General features: G+C 40.5%; 1 protein-coding gene across 1 annotated transcript in view; it reads left to right on the forward strand.

The window, feature by feature from the left end:
• Window positions 1-24,415, forward strand: part of KLF12 (KLF transcription factor 12) — a gene marked incomplete at its 5' end in the record, with an annotated part of 283,835 nt that overhangs the window by 158,818 nt on the left and 100,602 nt on the right. Inside the window, 2 exon segments of the mRNA XM_082244678.1 lie at window positions 3,897-3,908; window positions 3,910-3,984. Coding sequence (XP_082100804.1) covers window positions 3,897-3,908; window positions 3,910-3,984 — 87 coding nt within the window.

Raw genomic sequence — 24,415 nt, forward strand, 5'->3', positions numbered from 1 at the left:
CACTTAGATTCCTTTGCGTCTTTGGTCCTAGTCAACTCTATAAGAATACCAACAATGGAACATACATTGAAATGACAAAACTGAGGGGTTAAAAGCCATGACGTGGAAGTAAACCCATCGATGTGATGGTTTCAGAAAATAGTTAACATTCCCGGCATGCCGGAAATGCTAGCTGTCACATTGGTTGTGCTCCCAACCAAACTGTAAAACCATCCAATGGCTGGTGTCATAAATGATCACATGTGCAGAATCATGGCAGTTGCAGATTTAACAGAGGCTAAGATGGCAGCATCCTTGGCTGAAAATGATAGGAGGGTTTACTTCCACTGTAAGATGCCTAGATATGAGGGCAACTGAAGACCACTTCTGAACCAACAACCAAAACGGTCCTTTTTTTTTCCGCCATTACTTTTACATACTGTAGACAAATAACCTTGTGTTGTCATTTCAGGTTCTGCATATAGTATTTATTGAAATAATTTTAACACTCATTTACATAAAACTGTTCCTGGTATAGTTTATATACAGTTTATCACTCTTTAAAGTAACTCTGTTCCCAAAATAAAATGTAAACCCACCTGTGCATCAAATTTTCACTCCCTTGCACAGCAAAGATGCTAGCAAACACTTCAGCATTTGACACTTCCAGGTGTGTCAAGAACATGCTCCTCCACCATGCTGTTCTTCTATCTGTTGGCTGCTACTGTATATAACTACTGTGACCCTGGAAATCACTAGTGATGAAGTGGCTGCCAGGTCAAACCACAGGTCTGCAAAGCAGGACTCGGACATCCTGCTGGCAGCTTTGCTCTACAAGACATTTGAATATCTGAAGGATGGGTGTCAAATATAGTAATAGTCTTTTTTGCCAGATTGTTTTTGCCTGGTAATACTTGAGAGGATAGAAAGTGGACATACAATAGCAACTTGAGAGAAAAAGGGTTTCAATAGTTAAATATAATTTTTATATGAAATAAAAACACTGAAATTATATCTGGGATTTATGTGTTTGTGAATTGAACGTTTTCATGATGTTAAGTAACCAGTGTGGTTAAAATAACTCATTCATTTTAGTGAATTGACCCTGAATTGAGAAAATGCCAAGCAGGTAATCAATTTATCACTGGCAGGAAAGGTGCACGGGGTAGGACAATTTACAAAGCAAATCTCTGGGGGCAGAGGAAATTGATTTCGGTACTTTCCAGCTTGGAGTAAAATACTGTATACTATGTTGCCTTCAGAACTTTATTAAAAAAAAAAAATGTAATTTAAAGACCTGTAGACAGCTGGAAAAGGTGTGCAAAATGTAATATTTAAAGCAGAATAAAAATACTTGAAAACAGATTAGCTTGATGAGGTTCAGCTAAAAATGAAGTGTCCCATATAATTCTTAATTGAAGAAGCAGAGTACAGGCCTCAGTGCCAGAATATTAGGTGAGATAGTGTCTGAAGCAGGTCAAGTACCTGATATTCAGCCAAACTTCACAGTGCGGCATTGTCACATTTTGAAGGATATTAGCTTCCTGCTAAGACATGATCTGATTCTAGCAGAAATACAGTGCAATTGCTGGGCTATGTCACTCTGTTTTATGGATCGTTCACCCAATTTTCTGAAGGGTTTGTGCTTGACTACGTTGTACCAAATATTCTACAATCTTCCATTTACTACAACTATAGCCTGAATGTTTGGGATGAAGAAAATAACAGCATGGTGATAACAGAATAACCTTCGAGGGTGTAAAGAAAAGTCCATCAATTAACATGAACTTTTAAAAAAATCTACCTGAAATGATGCATGCTATTAGATCTAAGCTACCAAACTAAGCTTGTATCTCTGTTGACATCTATAGGTGCTAACTGATAATAATGATCTTGCAAATTCCTGATGAAGCGCAGCCCAGCAGGTCCAATAACGGGACTACAGAATGCCTGTACTGTGGCACCCCTCTCCCCAACACTAACCACAATGCCCTATAGAGCCTAACCTACTTAGAATGCATTACACAATGCTCTGTGGGTTTTAGTTATCCTCACTGCATATACATAGAAGTTCCTTACTGCAGTCAACCTTGTTTTTCAGAACACCTTGCTGCAGGAGACTGTAACTGGTACCAGCTTCCACTCAGAGGTGCCAATTTTGCAGCTACAAGATTAGTAGCTTAAATATGATCTCCAGATATAATAAACCCAAACAAGTCAGGTATTAATTTGTAATCACTTGTACTGCTGCACCCAAACTGGAAGAGGGAGGGGCAGCACAAGCAGACAATTATTGGTGCTTCTGGCACATGTGCCAACAAAAACCTGCTGATAGGAGGAGAGAGCAATGAGAACAATAGAATAAACTGCTGCTGCTCCTTCACTGCCCAGTTACAGGCTGGAGACAGGAAAGTCACCGAGCTTTAGTACAGATGTAGAAAGGTCACCAGCCTGGCTGTACAGCCAGGCAAGGATGTAAAAAATACAAAGTTTAAGGATAGGTAGGTATCTTCTAGATTGTAAGCTCTAACGAGCAGGGCCCTCTGATTCCTCCTGTATTAAATTGTACTGTAACTGTATTGTCTTCCCCCACACTGTAAAGCGCTGCGCAAACTGTTGGCGCTATATAAATCCTGTATAATAATAATAATAATAAATACAACGTTTAAGGAGAGGTGGTCATACATCTTTTTGGCTCTGAGGAAGAGGGTTATCTCTCGAAACGCGTCAGCCAGCTTCTATACTGCCAGGTCTTCCTGCATCCTTGGTTCTTCATATTGGACCTGAGAGCGACTGCTCCTATCTACTTTTACTATGATATGCCTATGTACATCACTTGTATGTGAGTACAACCATCAACGCTTTTATCTTTGCATAAAATGTATTTTTGGTAATGCGCTAGGTCAGTGCGCCCTTCTCTTGCTATTTTAGGGATGTATAAATCTCAGGACTGGGTGGACAGAAATACAAATCTTTTGGTAAATACAATACTTCTATATGTGTATGCCAAATATGTATTCAATTGCCTACCTGAAGCTTAGCCCTACCTATAATAACAGAAATACCCCAAAGGGTAGGTCCACTTATTTTAACCAGCAGTCTAATTCAATTCAGGTTCGCCTGTTGGAAGATCTTCATTATTAACACACTTAGGCAGTATTGAAAAATGCACCAGCAAGCTCTGATAAAAAAAAAATAGTGCACATCTTTTTTTCAAAACATTGGCATCCAATTTAAAATGAATGCTGCATGTTACTGCACTAAGTGTGAAAAAGCCATCGCTTTTCGACCTTTTCTGTATGAACTGGTTAAGCTGACTTTTGGTAAATGAAAAAAGAAGTATATTTGTGTGTCTATAACATGACGTTTAGGCTAAATTCACACTGCCATATAATTTTGATCCGACTTTTATTGCAATTAATAGCGCTACTTGGATGCAACTTTCTTAAGGTTTGTACAGTATATTCTATGGGGCCAAAATATCACTGGAATCATACTAAAGTGGTACAGGAACCCTTTTTCTCAAAATTGCTCCATGCTAAGTCGCAATAATGTGAACAGACACCATTGAAAATAATATGATTTGCCTTCTCATGTGATTCTCTGCGACTCAAGTCACATCTGAATGCACACTATTGTGAACCAGACCTAACAGTTGGTTTGTTGGACATCTGTATTTTGCTGTATTTTATTTTATTCAGCTTAGGAGCTGATGTTCCATTTTTTTTTTGTTTAAATACAGCCGAGCATATATGCAAATTGGCTAGCACTTGCCGAACATGTGATGCTTGTTTCTCTGTTTACTGTGTAAATGTATTTTGGGAAAAAATATTTCTGATGTTATGAAATGCAAGTTTTATCTATCTATGCTTGCTTAACTCCGTACTTGGCTAAGATGAATTTTTCTACTCTTTTAGAACAGAAGTCTCTAAAAGCAGAATGTTAATGCTGGACGGGATGCCGGCAGCCAGAGTCAAGACAGAGTTACTGGAAACTGAGCAAGTGGTAAGCAGACCTGCTGGTTAACTTTAAAGGGTTATTAAAAAATATACCCTGTCCAGTCCCTAAATATCGTTACATAACCCTAAACATATTTGTTTTAAAAGATGCTCTAATGCTATTTCCATACCTATATGCCATTTTGCCTGTCTCAGAACCTCCTAACAATTTTGTTTTCAGGACAGAGCAGCTGTTGGGTATGCACATCCTAAAAGTACAGGAGTGCCATCCTTTGCCCAAGCCCCGCACATGTACAGTACACTTTCTCTCCAGTCATGACCCCTTATTATTTTAGTATTTTTTAGTATTAGTATTTAGCATAGGATATTTTTCTATAAAAGGAAGACTAACCCTTTGGCTGCATTGCAGTTGGGGGGGGGGTGGCAAAAAATCCACAGTTGCACAAACCACCCCCCTGCCAAGCTGCAATAAATAGTGGACAGGGGTGTATACAGTATATGCCGTAGTCGCAATACTTCACTTTGTGCCTGTGGCAAAGTTTAGCTGACATGTAGCTAACCTGCACATTCAAGTAAATGGAGAAGCACCGCAAATGCCCCACAACAGCAATGCATGCGGTTGGGGCACGTTTGTCCACACAAATGGGGTTAAACAGGCGGTGAGGAGGCATTGCATCGCTTCCTCACCACCTGTCAGTAGCCTTTGGAGCCTGATCTGAACGTGGATCCAGCTACCCTTTAAAGCGGAACTTCGCCCAAAAGGGGAAATTCTGCTCTTCCTCCTCCTCCTCCTCCTCCTCCCCTCCTCCCTTACATTTGGCACATAATTGTTTTTGTGCTCTCTCCCCCGCTTCTGGTCAGATTGCTGCGGTGATCTGAGCAGAAGTTCGGCCCCATCTCTTTCCCCCGCAGCCTACTGGGACACACCACAGGTCATTGGACCAATCATAAAAGGGCAGCGTGGCTTGCACATGTGCTGTTGGAAGCCGACTGTGCAGCCACAAGGCTTCACTGCCGCTTTCCCTTAGTGAAGATGCCAGTGCCTGGACCCGAAGCTGATTGAAGAATAAGCTTGGGTGAGGGCTTCTCTGGATCCAGGGGCAGGTATTTGTAGCCACTGGTTTTTATTTTTTTTTTTGTGGGGGGGGGGGGGGGGAGACTGGAGCTCATCTATAAGTCATATTATTCAAGTCAGAGTGTGCTAACCTGGTCATGTTGTAGCTCCCCCTTTACCTGCTAATACTTGCAAACTTTGTATATCTGAGAATGATATACTGTATAGGAAAACTAGAAAACAAAATCAAGGTTCACCAGATTGTGCAGATCATTTAATTAACACATTATATTAAAAAAGTAGGTCTTGAGGCCGTTAGCTTTGCCAAACCAAATAAGCTCTTGCCGACGTAAAGACTTCATTCAAAGAATATGGAACAAGGCCAAATACCTGAAACATGTATCTGGGTATTTGAAATATAGCCTGATCTGGAGTAACAACAATTACCCGAAACTAGCCAAATTGAGACATAGCGCTCAGTTGAAGGTATATGGGATAGAACGTATGTCCCAGATCTTTAAAAATGGGGTACTGGTATCTTTTGCCTCCCTGCAGGCTGAATGCTTGTTACCCCCTTATATTTTTTTTTTTAGTTTTTGAAATTAAGAAATGCAGTTAGGGCGCAGGGAGACTCGCAGGAATGGCATTTATCTCCCACGCCTATATTCCATCTTATACAAATGGCTGACAGCTCTAAAGGCTTTATTTGCCAATGCTATAATATGTTGTCTGAATTTCATAAGGGGTGGCCTACCCTAGTAAGGCGATTTCGGGTTGGGAGGGCGATGTGGGGCCAATGTCAGCTGACCAATAGGAGGAAGCATATCAGGCTTTTCTTTGAATGCCGCTCAGAAGCTGTCCCAGCTCTGTATTCTTTTACGTGCTTCTTATACTCCCCTGAGGCTTTATAAGATGGGTTACAGTACAGAACGACATTGCCTTAGATGCAAAAGAGACCATGGTGACTTAAAGGATGAACATACTAGGACAGCAGTTGGAAGGGCCCTCTTCCGTGCCCGTAGGTTAATCCTAGTAATGTGGAAATCCCCTGATTCCCCCTCACATAAATCCTGGGTGTCAGCCGTGGGAAATGTGTTACTCCTGGAACACCATATCTTTATAATATGTGGCTGCCCTGGTAAATTGGAAAAGCTGTGGAGCTTGTGGTTAGATACCCCTGGACTTAGCCCTCAGGAACTTGTATACCAAAGATTGTTTATGTGCCTGAATAAACTGTAAAGATGTAAGGGTTGCCTAAATCGACTGCTTATTAATAACTGTATTTCTGGTGGGCCTTTGGCATGGTTGAACTGTGCTGGTATGTTCTCTGATATAATTGTGAGGGTATGGATACATACTGTATAGATGCTACGGTCTTTGTCATTATTGTCTATATATTGTCTATATATTATTGCAAATATGCAAAAGGAAGCACTTTAACTGTACTGTATTGGACTGCTATGTTACCTATTTTATACAATAAACATTTTCCTGATTTTAAAAAAAATATTTAAAAAGTAATTCCTCTTTGATATTCACAATATAAACAGGTCTGTGATGCAAGCTCCCTCCATATATCATTGTGTCTGGAGGGAATCGAGGTGAGAAAGGTTCTCTAACTTCTATACAGGGCTTGAACGGAGTACAACTCCATATGGACAGAATGCAATTGGTTACAACGAGTAGCCACTAATTGCAGTGTGACAGACCAATAGATCCCCTTGTCCTTACTGAGGCGTTCTGGGGTATCCACACAATAAGAAATATAAGTCAACATGACAAACAACTTTATAGTTCACATTTTTTCTCTCTATATGTTCAGCAGCAATACAAGATTAACGTACATCTTAAAAAAAATACACAAACTTACAATTCCTGAACTATACATAGACTAGCTCATAGGCAAGTACAGAAAAAATTGCTTTATATAGTTAACAGATATTGTAATTTTCCTGTAAAGGAATCATTAGAAAATTAGTTACCATACACAGGGTTGGGATAAGCAGGACACCAGGTTAAAGGATGGAGGTTTCAGGGAGAAGGTCCCCTTTATCTAGTAAAATGCCACCTTCTTTGCTTCTTTCTATTTTTCTTTCACACCAGCAGGAAGAATAAATGCTGAATCCGAATAAATATAAAATTGAACACCAGGCATTATATCTTTTTAAAACATACACTTGTCCATCCTGGTTACATATAATTCTTCATATTTTACACTGGAAGAGCTGCAGGGGATGCAGAAATTCACTGTAGTAGCTTGTGATACAGTCAGTGCCAGTCTTAGGTGCTGCTTAAATGACTTTACGTCTGTATAACAAACACTGATAGTCCTTTGCTCAGCACCTCTTCTATTCAGAGAACGTAAGTTTATATAAATAAAGGTAATTCCTGGAGCTAAGCTTTTGAGATCTAGATGGCAGTGAGTGATGATGGTGCAGTACAACGATGGAGCTGTGACAGCTGTGATGTCCTGTCTTTGCTCCTTTATTAGAGGATGTAAAGCATGAATTCACAGTGGATACTAATTATGGCCCAAAGCAGTATATGACCCAGGGCACTGGGGAAGGAAAAGGGGCATATTAAGCAATGGGCCTTCCGAACCACCCATATATGCTCTGCTATACAATTCCTATTGGAAAATCTGGGTCTGCAGCAGACGGAGGGCAAAAACACTCTGCCCCTGTATACTGGCAGCTCAGAAGGTGTTAACAGTCTGTTAAGGCAGTTTTAACACTTTGTTTATTTTTATTGCATTGCCTGAAAGTGCAGGGATTGCTTATTGCAGTTTTTCAGCTTTGGTAATATAAAGTAGTATTTTAGCCTTTGGTTTCCCTAGGCATTTGAGATAATGAGACATTTCCTTGTTTTAGTGTAAGCATATGGAAAACATTATAAATTTGTTTTACTCTAGAGCTAATTTTTTTTAAGCAACCACAAAAGTATTATCGTATATACTCTCATGGGATGTTTAGCTGTGTTTTTCCTAGAATTCTTGAACTTGTGACATCCAATCACAATAATACATACAATAATAGTTCTGTATGTCTTTCTGTTTTTTTTTTTTTTTTCTAATTGTTTCTATACAGTGTTTCATAACAAGAGAATGCATGCTTTAAAAAGCTGCTAAAATCCAGATAATGAGTGTGCAGCAAGGATTGGTCGATTCATCTACTGTAGACTGTCCCTGATAAAGTGATAGTAGGGAAAAATACTTCCCACACTTGTTGGATTCTATATTTAATTGAGCTTTAAACATGTGAGAATGACAAAAATGATAATTATAAAACAACAATTTAGCTGCATAACAGAATTTGCCGCTGCAGTTAAAAGAAAAAAAACATTTGACCCATAGTTGATCGAGAAAGGACAAAAAAGTGGGGTCCAATTTGCTACAACAAGGGAAAAATCAATTTTGAATTCAAACATTATCCAGTTATCCAATGGAACAACATTTTATATTCGATCCTACCTAATCAGTCAGCTAGAAGCAGTTTCCGTAGATGGCTGTTCCAGTTTTCCCAGCTCTTACAGTAAAGAACCTATTCTGTATGTGGAGGCTATACATGTCTTCCTCCAAGTACAAAGAGCACCCTCATATGTTTTGCTGTGACCATTTATAAGCAACGTTTACTAAAGGTGACCTTATCCCCCTTTAAATACCTCTACTTTAGTTTTACTAATTTCAGTTCATTTAGTTCTCCTCTAACATAGGCTAGCCATATAAGTTAAGATTTCTGTTATTCAGCCTGCAGACTGAACAAGATATATCACTCGACTTCCTCATATATGCTAAACAGGAGGAATCTGCACTGCCAGCTGTTGTATGCAATTAACCGCAGCACCCGCAGCTTTCTGAATACCTAAATATTGACTGCATCCACCCTGCTCTTTGTATTTAATCAAAGTTTATTGATCTAACTGGTGCAGACAGGACCAATTACAGCTCCGATTTCAGCCCAGTTCAGCAGGAAATTTGAGGTTGGTATGGCTAGCTGTAGATACTCTTGGGTTGATTTAGTAAAAGCAATCAGACTGTGCACTTTGCAAGTGCAGTTGCACTAATTTTCCCCAGAACTTAGTAAATGTGGCGAAGCTCTGCTGATTTCCATCATCCAATCATGTGCAAGCAAAAATGCATTTTTTTTTTCATTTTACTTGTTCCTGATTGGGTATTCTTGGTAAAGTGAAGCTTCAGCACATTCACTACGCTCTAGGGAGAATAAGTGCAACTACACTTTCAAAGGGCACAGTCTATTTGCCTTTAGTAAATCAATCCCTCTGTGTCTTTTGGTAATTTAGTTTCCACTTCCTGAACTCTCTGCAGTTCTGCAACTTGCTTTTTGTAAATTGGTGCCCAATATAAGGTCTTGCTAATACTTTGTGTTCTCCTACTAAGCAAGGAGCACAGCCTAATAACTTAAGGAAACCTTCACCCTGCTGACTTAGTCTAAAGTAGTGTACTCCTTCACCCCACTGTCTTACAATCAGAACTATTCATTTATTTCTTTTTGTACCTTTCTCCGTGAACACATCCTCACACTTTCTGTAAACTCACTTAGGTGAGAATGATGTTTAGAACATCAGCAGTCTGCTGGGATATGTAGGATGCATCCCAAGAGGCCGCAGGCAGTGTTGCCAACCTACCAGATCGAAATTTACTCAAAATGTAATGGCACAGCCAAGTTTTTCCTAGCAGTTAAAAAAGTTACGAAATTTACAGTTTTAGGTGTAAATTTTCAGTATTTAGGCTACAAACAAACAAGTACAATATGCAATTAGCAATGTGATTTAGAGCCCATTCAGACTAGCGCGACACAACTTTGGGGGGCGACCTGTGAAGTCACGTGCACCGCGACTTCGGCGCGACTTGCAGAGACTTCACATAATGGAAGTCTATGCAAGTCGCCTCCAGGTCGCCCCAAAGTAGTACAGGACCCTTTTTCTAAGTCGGAGCGACTTGTGTTGCTCCTATTAGAACGGGTCCTGTGCTAATCAATTGACCGCCTGACAAGTCGCGCTAATGTGAATGGGCTCTTAAGGTAGATATTAAAGCAAAAAACATATTTCTTATTTTTATTTTTGGTAAAGTAAGTAAATAGCTTAGGGACTGGACTCAGGAGGGCAAGAAATTTGAATGGGTAGGCGCACACACACATGAAATTGACTTTGACAGTGACACCGACAGCAGTGTGCAGCAGCATAGATGAGGATGACGCCTCACAACAATACGACACGTCCCCGTCTGAGTCACAGTGACAGTCTCTCTCCATGCCAGGTGGTCCATTCGGTCCACACCAGTCCAAACAGCAATGACAGTTCTGCTCCTGGCTTGCCTTGCTCCCCACACACGAGGCTCCGGCCACTCCGCTCGGCTCCCTTGCACCATGACATCCCACGACAGGCTCAGGCGCCGCCTCAGCCAGACCCACCCCCTGCCGGTCCTGTTTGAACACACTGGGGTGGTCTCAGCTGGCTCTTGACCAAAACTGTGCATGCACAGTTCTGAGCTGAGCGTCACAGCCATACTTTTTACTGGCAACCTTTTCCTGTCACTGGCATTTACTGGCAGGTGAAAAGTGACAGATTTTTACTGGCTGCCAATAAAAAAACTGATGGTTTGCAACACTGGCCGCAGGCATTCTACTGTGCTTGCACCGCTCTGTGTCAAGAGGAGTCTGGCTGTTTTACTGGGTTTTGTTTTAAGTCTCCCACCTGATAATTTGTTGTGGCTTCACTGGCTTGTGAGCCCCATCAGAAGGCCAGCTGCAAGAACCCTGAAGAGATGGCTTAACTCCTACTGTTGCCACTAAAGAAGATGGCAGTGTGGGACCGAATATATTGCAGTGGCACAGTGGAACCCTACAGGATGCCACTGGATCCCTGGCCTTTTGAGTATTCTTTCTGTGCACTGTCCAGCAAAAAATATAAGGGGGGGGGGGGGGGAGGTGACATTTCTCCTTAAAAAAAGTAGAAGATAATCCTGGTGGTGGGAGTATGCTTTTTGTGCACAACCGAGCAAAAAGATAAGGGAGGGGAGTGAAGTTTTTCTTTAAGCAAAGTAGAAGATAATCCTAACTGGATGATATTAAGCGTGTTGCATCTCAGTGCTACTGATCTTCCGCAGTCCTTTGCAGTCACTTCCTGTCGATACATTCATGCACTGCAGTGATTACTGCTTAGGATTCCATAGGGCAGGTTTTCTGATGGTGACAACAATGGCCCACGCCCCTGTAATATGTGTTGAAAAGGCTATTTATAGTGTCCATCAGAAGCTTGTGTGAGAAGGTGACAATGTAACAGCACAGTTGCTAGACAGGGACAGTGCGTTGTCCCCCTTTAACACAAAGTACATGAATAAGGACCTTCAAGGCAGGATCACCAGGTATTAAGTAATGAAAGCTGCAGATTTCAAATTGACTTTTCAAGTGCCATTACACATGTTAAAGCTTATGTTAGATTTTAGTAATTTAGTTTACATCTATTTTAATAGGTGCATATTTTTGTATCTATAAATATATATAAATACCAGGTATATGTAACTTTTTTGATTGAATCAAGGAGTATATACTGTAGAGTCCCTTTGAATCATTTGAGAATCAGCACTGAGGATATTTTTATTATGACGTTTGCCTGGCTTTGACGATAGAAATAGATCTCATCTGCTGAATTTTCAATGGGATCAGATTGAAAGAATTGTTTAAGACAGAAATATTCTTCTACAACAAAAGATGAGCCAAAGGGTTTTAAGGTAAAGATAAATGTAGAACTTAAAAGGAAAGAAGAATGATTTTTGTAGTACATTATAGAAACTGCAGGAATCCAAGGAAGATCTTTTCAAAGATTTATATCAAATTCAATACTATACCAAAGTAATGACTTGCTTTTTAAGGATAAGTACAGTTTTACTTCATTATTTTATTGGATGCCTCTGCAAATCATAAAATTAAAAAAATCAACCTGGTTTCTTCACCCAGGTTCGGTCTATGATACCGCTGCACGGCCTGCCATTGGGCAACTGAACTGAACTGTGTGGTGCTCAGTACCTCTCAGTACAATTGGATGAAGGAGATGGAATTAGGTGGGAGACTCTGGAAAAAATGGTCATTTTATCATAAACCCTGCTTGCCCATTTTTAGCTCGTTCTAGGCACCCTAGCTACCTATTAGAGATAAGACCCCAAGGGTAATGAGGCCAACTAAAGCGCTTGCTAGGATTAAACCAGGGATGGACAATGGCTTGTTGGTGTCCAAAGTTGGGAAATAGTAGGCGTATAAATAGTGCTGGGTGCTAATAAATAATCAATCAATACATTACTAGAAAGTATGTGTGGATGTCACAGTAATATTAATAGTAAAAACGGTGCTATAAGTGGATGGAAAGCAATCATAAAATTCATATAAATAGGTCAGAAAATTATAGATAATATCACAGTAAATATAAATAAATATATAACATTAATAAGTGCCTCAAGTGCAAATGAAAGTCCAAGTAAAAGTTCATATGTTACTTGGGTGAAAATACAAATAGATCTGGAGTGCCAGTAAGGGAAAGTGCAGGTGCTCTGTGTGGAATCCTCCAATGGTCCAATGCTGGTACTTGTAGTGTCACCGTGAGGAATAATAGGGGGATGCACTCACCAGAAGTAGTGGGTCTTATATACCGTATGGTATTAAGACCTATATACGCCTTATGGCCGCCAGGGCCAGAGAGGACACTTCTGGACTTAGTAGTACAGCGGTGATCCGGAATCCCTCTCCTGGATGGTCTGGATCCTCAGGGTCCGATCAGGGTATAAATCCCTTCTGGAGCTTTTTTATTCTTATACCCTGATCGGACCCTGAGGATCCAGACCATCCAGGAGAGGGATTCCGGATCACCGCGGTACTACTAAGCCCAGCAGTGTCCTCTCTGGCCCTGGCAGCCATAAGGCGTATATAGGTCTTAATACCGTACGGTATATAAGACCCACTACTTCTGGTGAGTGCATCCCCCTATTATTCCTCACGGTGACACTACAAGTACCAGCATTGGATTCCACACAGAGCACCTGCACTTTCCCTTATTGGCACTCCAGATCTATTTGTATTTTCACCCAAGTCACATATGAACTTTTACTTGGACTTTCATTTGCACATTTGCACTTGAGGCACTTATTAATGTTATATATTTATTTATATTTACTGAGATATTATCTATAATTTTATGACCTATTTATATTAATTTTACGATTGCTTTCCATCCTCTTATTGCATCGTTTTTACTATTAATATTACTGTGACATCCACACATACTATCTAGTAATGTATTGATTGATTATTTATTAGCACCCAGCACTTTATTTATATGCCTACTATTTCCCAACTTTGGACACCGACAAGCCATTGTCCATCCCTGGTTTAATCCTAGCAAGCGCTTTAGTTGGCCTCATTACCCTTGGGGTCTTATCTCTACTTTACCTCATTTCCTATAGCAGTTGCATTTCCCCCTTTATACTTACCGTATTTATATCCACTTGTTGGAATACCCATAGGCGCGAGGGATATACACACCATTTTTTTGGAGTATATACATTTTTTCTCACCCTAGCTACCTAAACTGCCCATAGATAGCCTATCTGTAAATTCGAGGTGGATGAAGGAATCCTCCCCGCTCCACTATTGTATTCTGATAGCAAGACTCCTCCTCTGTCAAAACACACTGAGCATCACTGCAGCTCAAATTAAAAATCTTGAATCAAATAAAAATAAAAATTTTCCAACATTTCCATCTAAGAGAAGTCAATCATCTAGCGGGAATAGTCATAGTTGGATTGCAATTCGGCCGGTCCCTGCCGAACTGGCCGAATTTTGATTAATCTATGGCCAGTTTTAGAGGTATGGTGCGCTGCACACAGTAAGTGCTGCACATTAGTGGCATCAAGGATGTTAACATTCATTACTTCAGAAATATTTAAACCCAATTACTAAAATTTTATATTTTCATACATGTATTCATTAATACACTAATACACTTAAACATGTTAATGTTATTTTAAAAGTATCTTTCAACTTTTTTTTTTTTTAAATCTGCAGCATTCATTAAAATATTACCTAGTGAACCTGCCATTAAGTATCTTGTTCAGGTGCTTCCTGATATAGAGTGACAACGTTCTTTCCCTGTCTCTCAGTTCATTTATCTAATTAGGGTGTACATGACCTTTTTAGTAAAATAGCACATGTAATAGGACTTATAATTCTAGTGGCATACACAGAATATGTTAAAAAGATTAAATCCCAGGTAAAGCATCTTAAGTAATTTCTTGTAGCCCCTGAAGAGTCATGCTTTGATCTTAAAGGAGCTCTTTTAATATTAAAAAAAAAATATGTATTTTGATACTAGAGACCGAACAAACCTTAAAGCTCAAACGTTCTTTGAACATACTTGTTTCGTCAGATCCTCGAGCTCCAGGTTTCATTTCTAAATATATGCCCACTTGACTTCTACGTTATACTCCGCAGTTCCCTCTTATAGTTCTCGCTGGACTGCTGACCTTAATGTCCTGCTGGAACCTGAGGATTGCATAGAGATCTGCAAATCTACAAAATCTTCTAATGTTAATATTTTAGCGTTAGAAACCAATTACTACGTTTTGACCAGGTGGTACCTCTTCCCAGCTAGAATTGCCAAAATATTCCCTAAAGATTCCAATCATATTCCCGGATTACTTTAGGGACTGTGCGGACAGTGGCACACCGACATATATGGTGGACTTGCCCTACGGCTTTCTCACACTGACTGTAGTATTTTGAATGTTATCTGTTCTTTCTAATAGTATCTCCCTCCCCCCAGACCCTGCTATAGCACTACTGAACAATTTAAATCACTTTCGTATGCGACAACTGCAAAACAAACCATTACTAAAGCCTGGAAGACTGCTAACAAAAGTCTCCAAAACACTTTAAGATATGGCAACTACGGTGTGACAGAACTACTTAGCACCCTGATTAGGTGCTTCCTGCAAACAACGCCTCCTGCCCCCCAAACCATTACAGCAGACCGAGAGCTAATATCAGCCTTTTACCCAAAGCAACGTACACAAACAAGATGTTGGGATTGAAAATAAAATGAAAGAAAATTCAATAAGCATCCTGTGTGTGTTAAATTTTGAAACATGGGACTGCACAAAGTCCGATGTCACAATCAGGACAATGGAACCTGGTTTCCTTTCGGACTTTCTTTCCATTGCCATCTCTCTTTGAGCAGCAAACTATGCACATCCTGGTAGGTGCTGCCTTTTTTGCGGTTGGCGGGATATAATCCACAAAGTGACGACCAAAGAGGCGTTCTGGGTTGACAACGTCAACAGCACGACATCCAAGTCTGTTCACAACTACTGATGGCGTCTGGTGGTTGACAAAAATCCATTCAGCCACCTTCCAGATGAACTCAGAATGAACAAGAGGCTTGTCACTCTTTGCTCTGTGCAGGATATATGCATTCCAAAGGCATTGTTCCAGAAGATGTCTGAATATCTTCTTAAAATATTTTTTTTGCTGTTTGCGCATAGCCGGATAAAATGTCATTGCCTGATCGGCTCTGTCGACACCTCCCATGGTTTTATTATGGTCTATCACGACTTGCGGCTTCAACACATCTTTCCCACCTTTTTGTGTGGACCATGGCAGTGAAGGTATTGTGCACAGTACTCATGAGACACACGTCCTTCTTGTCTCGCCATTGCATTGCCATCATCTTACCCTTCTGCCAGGCAACCATTTCTCCGGTTTTTAGTTTTTTTTTTTGGCAAACATAGATGGCATGTCACGTCGGTTAGGCCTAATGGTACCATATGCGTCAGTCTTGTTTTATAGCAAAACCTCATACAGTTCCAGAGACGTATAGAATTTGTCCGTGGTCAAACAATATCCCTGGTTCAGCAATGGCTCCAGCAGTATAAGGACAGATGATGTGGCCATCCCATAGCCACTGTACCTGAGGTTGAACTTCGTGCCTTTACCAGTGTAAATGACCAAATTCCAGATGTACCCAGTGGATGACTCGCAGAGCATGTAGGATTTGATGCCAAACCACGCTTTTTTGGATGCAATGTACTGTGTCCAGCATAGGCGTCTCTTGTAGGCCATCAAACTTTCATCCACGCTGACGTCCCTTTCTGACACGTAGGTCCTCTGGAAATTGGTCACAATAATTTACCATACCTCCCAGATTTTTTTTAGTTTGGGGGCAGGATGCGTGGCCTCATCAAACTCTTCATTGTTTGTGAAGTGGAAATACTTCATGATCAGGGAAAACCGGTATTCTGACATTCAGTGGCCAGTACCTTGTTGGTGGTCCAGTACCATTTCTGGAACGGTTTCCCCACCAACCCCTGAAGAAAAGTCCCAGAAACTGCCAGATGTCCTCTTTCGTCACCGGTTCCCACTTGCTGCTTCTGGAAAACCTGGCATGCAGCGTAGCGGATTGCTGCTCTTGGTAGCGATTTGTCTCCGTGACAATTTTTTCAATTACCTCCTCAGTGAGGAATAATTGCAGGTATGCCAGAGGGTTGTCACGCTCAACATCTACCTTCATCCCAGGTGATCCAGTGAATGGGAATCTTGGCGTATCGCAGTCAATAGCGCACCAAGTGCGCACATCGCTGAGGTCAGGTGCAGGATCATCACCGTTATCACTTGCCAGATCAGTGTCAGATGAAAAATCACCCCACAACTCACTATCGCTCAGTTCTGTGAGCACTTCCATGTCGCTGTCGCTGTCACTCAACTGGTCCAAAAGCGATTTAGTAAAGTGGTGCTTTTTTGATGGCATGTTATATTTTTTTTATGGGCACAAATGTATAATGTCAGGCAAGGGGCACTGTAATGTATCAAGTGTCAGGTCTGAGGTAATCTGAGGTAATACAGTGTAATCCTCTCAGATTACAATGTATCACCTCTTTTATTTATGTTTATACTTTCAAATTTCCCACCCAGTTCCGCTCCAGTGCGCCGCAGCTGCTCGCAGGGAACGGAACCAGGAAGTCAAACGCCGGCCAGTCGGCGATCAGAGCGAAGGACATCGCTTAATCACCAGGAGAAGGTAAGGGGACTCTGCTGGCAGGTAAAGGGACTCCGCTGGCACTCTGCAATGTTACCCCGAGCGTGACTCGGGGTTACCGCTCCTGGCAGTAAAAATTAACCCAGAGTCACGCTAAGAGGTTTAAACAGAAATACAGGTTTTTAAACACTTCAAAAGTAGGTCAGAACTATATGAACAAAAACCAAATATTTACCCAAAACACCACACAGTGGTTTAGATAACAAGGTAGAGCTAACACAAGGATAATCCCATCATAGGAAGCTCCAAGAGTTAGTCAAATTAGCCAACAGACAGAAACAATAGGTGAATGGGAATTCACACATTGACAATGCTTCCCAGACTGTCCAGCAACAGTTTTCAAGAAGACCCAGGGCTGTCCAAATCGTATTAACCAGCTTTCTTTTCACATACATCTGCTTACTGAGTTTCAAGTTGGCATACACCAGCATGGCTTCCTGGACTGTTAAATGGAATATAGTCCTCTGGCATTACACAACAGGACATCTTCCTAAATGCTTGTAGCTCCTTCGAATGCCAGGGCCCATAGTCAGTTGGCAAGAGGCTAGCCTGCAGTCCCCTCCTAAAGCCCCTGTTCTCGTTGGGTCTGTCACACATGGGTTGGTGACTTTTTGCTTCCCAACTTTGATCAAACATTGGAGGCCTAACCAAGCTATTTAGAGAACAACAAACTTTTCCCGACTACCAGTTCATTAGGCACCAATTGACTTTTAGGAGCCCCCGAGGATTCCCTATACCCTTTTCTTTACCTTCTCACTTCTTTTTCCTCCTTTCACCACAATTTTTCTCACTTCTATTCTTTTTCATATTGTACGTCAAAGGCTTACCATTTTGCACTCTGTGTACACCGCGTTTAGGCGTAGCTCTCACCCCTTGAACTGGGGTTATTTTGTATGATTATTCATGTCTGTTCCTAGTTTTATAGCATTGTTCTTTATCTTTGTGTAAATGTAGTGTATTACATTGTGACTTTGTACATACTTTTACCTACAGTGTCTCACAAAAGTGAGTACACCCCTCACATTTTTGTAAATATTTTATTATATCTTTTCATGTGACCACACTGAAGAAATTACACTTTGCTACAACGTAAAGTAGTGAGTGTACAACTTTTATAACAGTGTAAATTTTCTGCCCACTCAAAATAACTCAACACACAGCCATTAATGTTTAAACAGCTGGCAACAAAAGTGAGTACACCCCTAAGTGAAAATGTCAACATTGGGCCCAAAGTGTCAATATTTTGTGTAGCCACCATTATTTTCTAGCACTGCCCTAACCCTCTTGGGCATGGAGTTCACCAGAGCCACTGAAGCCCTCTTCCACTCCTACATGACATCATCACGGAGCTGGTGGATGTTAAAGACCTTGCGCTCCTCCACCCTCCATTTGAGGATGCCCCACAGATGCTCAATAGGGTTTAGGTCAGGAGACATGTTTGGCCAGTCCATCATCTTTACCCTCAGCTTCTTTAGCAAGGCAGTGGTCGTCTTGGAGGTGTGTTTGGGGTCGTTATCATGTTGGAATACTGCCCTGTGGCCCAGTCTTCGAAGGGAGGGGATCATGCTCTGCTTCAGTATGTCACAGTACATGTAGGCATTAATTGATCTCTCAATGAACTGTAGCTCCCCAGTGCCGGCAGCACTCATGCAGCCCCAGACCACGACACTCCCACCAACATGCATGACTGGAGGCAAGACACGCTTGTCTTTGTATTCCTCACCTGGTTGCTGCCACATACGCTTGACACCATCTGAACCAAATAAGTTTATCTTGGCCTCGTCAGACCACAAGACATGGTTTTAGTAATCCATGTCCTTAATATGCTTATCTTAAGCAAACTGTTTGGGGGCATTGTTGTGCATCATCTCTAGAAGAGGCTTCCTTCTGGGAAGACAGCCATGCAGACCAATTTGATGCAGTGTGCGGCGTATGGTCTTAGCACTGACAGGCTGACCCCCCACCCCTTCAACCTCTGCAGCAATGCTGGCAGCACTCATATGTCTGTTTCCCAAAGACAACCTCTGAATAAGACAATGAGCATGTACACTCAACTTCTTTAGTCGACCATGGCAAGGCCTGTTATGAGTGGAACCTGTTCTGTCAAACTGCTGTATGGTCTTGGCCACCATGCTGCAGCTCAGTTTCAAGGTCTTGGCAATCTTCTTAAAGCCTAAGCCATCTTTATGTAGAGCAACAATTCTTTTTTCAGATCCTCAGAGAGTCTTTGCCATGAGGTGCCATATTAAACTTCCAGTTGACCTGTATGAGAGAGTGAGAGCAATAACCCCAATTTTAACACACCTGCTCCCCTTTCACACCTGAAACATTGTAACACTAACGAGTCACATGACACCAGGGAGGGAAAATAGCCAAATGGGCCCAATTTGGACATTTTCACTTAGGGGTGTACTCACTTTTGTTGCCAGCAGTTTAGACATTAATGGCTGTGTGTTGAGTTATTTTGAGGGGACAGCAAATGTACACTGTTATACAAGCTGTACACTCACTACTTTACATTGTAGAAAAGTGTCATTTCTTCAGTGGTGTCACATGAAAAGATATAATAAAACATTTACAAAAACTTTTGTGAGATACTGTATATCTGTACACTGATGTGTTATTTCAATAACATCTTATGAACAAGGAAAAAAATATGTATTTTGTACAAAATGTATAATACAGTAGAAGGTTACAATCTACTTACCTATACAAGGCTGAGTATTTTGTAGACACTAAAATAGTAAATAGACATGTTTTGAGCGTGTCCACCTCAAGAGCCCTATTATGAAAAGTGGAATAAAGAAAAGTACAGGAGCACCCCATGGCATTCAGTCAGATTTTATCTGTATATTTTGTAGCATGGGTTAGAAATAGTGGAGAGAGCTGTAAGCTTTTAACATACTTTTCTCTATTGCCTCCCTCCAGCTTTCTAGTGCTGCCCATTATCTGGTCACTGCTGTTCTCAAACATCACTATACGGTATTTGATGTGTTCTTAAACCAGAAAATCCAAGTGTCCCTCTCTACCAGAGTGCCAGAGCCACAGTGTGTGGAATTTAATATTTCCAAAGTGCTATTTTTATACTATTTCTAGCTAGGTGTCAATGGTGAAAAATGTCCAATTTGTGCATTTTTGCCTAATAAACACATGATTTGCAGCAGGTTAATCATTCAGTACATTGTGTATAGTTTGAACACACAGTCCCTATGTGACCCTTTAGAAATACCCTCCATCAACTGTCAGCCTGCTTGCTTTATAAGTTTTCAGTCTCCCGTAATGGCCCCGAGGCTCATCTGATATGCCTGAATCTTGGACATCTGGGTCTGTCCAATTTATCTATCCATGAGAAAGGGCATACTAGGAGTATTTACGTAGACACTACGCCAATACAATAAAATCTTTGTACTACATAAACAAGAAAATTGCTTTTATTTTAAGCTCAATAGTCTTTTGATGCTTTTAGATAAGCAAATGAAATTGATCAGATTTACATGAATAATTGTATTCAGTGTGTAGTTTTTGAAGTGGAGGCAGCCATATTTGCTCTTTTCCCCTGCAGGTTCTGCTTCCTGCTTCACAATGTTATACAGTGTGCATGCTTTACTTTTACTACTTCTCTGCTCTCAAACCACGTCTAAAGCTGGCCATACACAGTTCAAGTTTGTTTGTTTGTTGTTTAAATGCTGGTTTGATTTTTTTAATGGTTAAGAGTCGGTTCACACTGGGGCGACACGACTCCTTACTACTTCGGGAGGCGACTTGTCAGTCCCATGCACCACGACTTCGGAGCGACTTGCAGGGACTTCACATAATGGAAGTCTATGCAAGTCGCTCCGAGGTCGCCCCGAAATAGTACAGGACCCTTTTTCTAAGTCGGAGCGACTTGTGTCGCTCCTATTAGAACGGGTCCTGTAGCGGTCAATGGAACGCGAGGGAGCGCGACTTGTCATGCTGACAAGTCGCCTGACAAGTCGCGCTAATGTGAACCGACTCTAATAGGGATAACGTATAGTTCATATTCCTATCGCACACCTTCCTGGTTTGTAGGCTCGTGTGTATTGGGTGCTGAAGCAATCACCAGTTGGCAACTGGACTAGTTACAAGTAAATACATATTTGCCAGCACACCAAGGATCTTGCAAAAGCAGTCCAAAAACGTTATTAAAGTTACGATCACATCAAAAAATAGTACAACGTTTCGGAGCCGCACAGGACCCCTTCGTCAGGCATGCCTGATCATAACTTTAATAACGTTTTTGGACTGCTTTTGCAAGATCCTTGGTGTGCTGGCGAATATGTATTTACTTATTTCTAATAGGGATAAAACAACAATCTTTTTCAACTATAGTGATGAGAAAAATTTGAAGGTGAAGAATGGAGATTTTTTTCTCACTTCTTATATGAACAGACCAAATTCTACTTGGTAATTTGGTCCTTAATACTTATACTTATAATACTTATACTTATACTACCTGGTAATTTTGGTCCTCATACTTATTGTAGTATGATTTTCATCAAAAAATCTTTTATGTGGAATATAAACTTCCATGGTGTTGAACATTTGTTCTTTTAAACATGTATTTATGGCATAGGAATGCCTGAAAAAAAAAAAACAATACAAAGACTGTATATTCTATGCAAAATTGGATATATACAATATGTATCTTACATTCAATACAAACCCATTGGCTACTGCCAATGAATATAATGCCTAAATATGCAATGTACTTTAAAATTTAAATAAAGCTTGCTTTGTATTATTCTTTCATTGATTTCATAAGAAATAAAAGAAACATTTTAATATGTCTGGGAATCCAATCAAGTAACAGGTCTAGACCAAACATTTTAAAGCAGTATTAAACCCAAAAGCTAACATTTATTATATTGCAGCTTATCAATTCTTAGATGTGATGTCTGCGTTGGTTTCCTTTTTAAGCTTTCTTTCTTGTATTTTCATAGTTACATAGTTAGGTTGAAAAAAGACACAAGTGCATCTGGCTCAACCAATAAAAACAAAAAACAGTAAAGAAAACCCAACCATACAATCCCATATACACAATTCTATACCGACAGTTGATCCAGAGAAAGGCAAAAAACTCCAGTAAAGCATGATCTAATTTGCTACAGCAGGGGACAAATATCCTTCCTGATCCCCTGAGAGGCAATCAAATATTCCCTGGATCAACTTTACCTATAAATGACACAGAAAAAAGTACCGTGTAATGAAGCCCTTACCCCTAATTGTTATATAAAATAGAAGGACAGAAAAAAGTGGGGCTTTGCGGGCCAACGGGAGGAGAAGGATCACACCAAAACCAATATATAAAACAATTTACATTTTATTAAATTTACAAAAAAAAAAACATGGGCGATCACGCACATGTTGGCAAAGACAAGACACATAGATAGAATTATTTACCTATAAGTATTAGTACCCAGTTATATTATGTACACCCAGAAAAGAATCCAGGCCTTTTTTAAAGCAATCTAGTGAGTTAGCCAGAACCACCTCTAGAGGGTGTTTTTCACAGCATAAGCTCTCCAGCAGAATGTATATGTTTACATGGATGAGACAAACCACTTAAAATGGTTAGTGTATATTTATTCATGTCCCAAAAGGAAAACAAAAACAGTTTTTTGTAACTGATTATGAAATGTGATCTAGAATTAGGCTTCAAACTTCCTTGGACTGAGTATGCTAAGCCACCTGTGCTCATTCCTCCAGAGTTGTGTCTAAATATTACATGAGGTGAGTTACTGGCTAGATCACCTGGTGAAAAAAGAGAGTAAAAAGCCAAAGAAAATAAAACGAATGCAGCCACCACATCTAATGATTGATAAGCTCCAGTATAATACAGTTTTGGTTTTGGGTTAATTGACACTTTAAGAGTCTTCAAACTAAATTATCTGACTTAGTGATGAATTAACTGAATGCTCTGATGAAAAATGTGTCAGCATTTGTGTGAAGTAAAATCGAAATGTGTATGACCTGCTTAACCCTTTGTACTTCTTATCGTTTATTTTGAAAAAATAACAATATTTTTAACATTTTTTTATATAAAATTACTCCCAAAAAATATGTAAAAATCAAATTTTTTTAAAATTTTTGGCCAATTTGTTTTCTGCTACCTATGTTTGGTAAAAAAAATCACAATAAGCATATTTTGATTGGTTTGCGCAAAAGTTATTGCGTTTACTAACTAAGGGAAAGATTTTTGTCATTTTTGGTGTTTTTTTTTTTTATACGCGTAATGGCGGCGATCTGCGATTTTTTTTGCAGGACTGCGACATTGCAGCGGACAGATCGGACCCTTGACTGACATTTTTGACACTTTTGGGGGTACCAGTGACATTACTGCAGTAATCAGTGCTATAAATATGCACTGTTACTGTAAAAATGACACTGGCGGTGAAGGGGTTAATTTTATTGGAGAGGGAGGGGTTAATGTATGCCTGGTGCTTACTAACGTGTGGGGGGTGAGGTGACTGAGTGAGCCAGGGACAGATCGGATGTTCAGCTATGCTGAACACTCCGATCTGTCACTCCCTGTCACTTAGGAGATCCGCCCGCTCTGTTTAAACAGGCGGGCGGATCTCCAAACTAGATTCCCCAACGATCGCCGCCGCTCCTCCCCTGGCCCGACTCTCGCTGTGAATGAAAACAGCGGGAGCGCCGCCTACAGGGGGAGGAGTTCAGCGACGTAGGTCTACGTCGCTGGACGGGAACGAGCCACTGTGCCGCAGTAGCAGTACAGTGGCTGGAGGTAAAGTGGTTAAACAGGATCGATTTACTAAAACTGGTGCTCCCAGAATCTGGTGCAGCTGTTCATGGTAGTCAACCATCTTCTAATTTCAGCTTGTTGAGTTAGGTTTTGGCAATAAAGCCTGGAAGCTGATTGGTTTCTATGCTGAGTTGCATCAGGGTTTGCATACTCCAGTTTTAGTAGATAACCCCCAACAGTATCTAATCAAGTCAGTGGGATTTGAAGTAGGACAGTAGATGTGATAGCAGGGAAATAGTCCTCTACTAACTAATCTATACATTTGTATGTACTCATGTACGTTGTAGTACAAAGTTAAACTATGGCACAGCAAGCATGTAAATGTATTAAAGGCACATTAAAAATGAATTAAAGTGTAACTGCAGCTTTCCAATCCCCTCTAGGTAAATTATATACATGGTAAAGATTGGAACAAACGGTTTTGCATATTTATCCCTATTCTGTTTCTGAAGAAATTGGTGTTTGTTTGTTTCAGTATTTCTTTTCTTGAATGATTAATGATGCAGTGATCTGCCTTTATTGTCTGCAAGAAAAAAAACATCG

Source organism: Pelophylax lessonae, assembly GCF_965119305.1.
Source record: "Pelophylax lessonae genome assembly, chromosome: 2".
Taxonomy (NCBI): domain Eukaryota; kingdom Metazoa; phylum Chordata; class Amphibia; order Anura; family Ranidae; genus Pelophylax; species Pelophylax lessonae.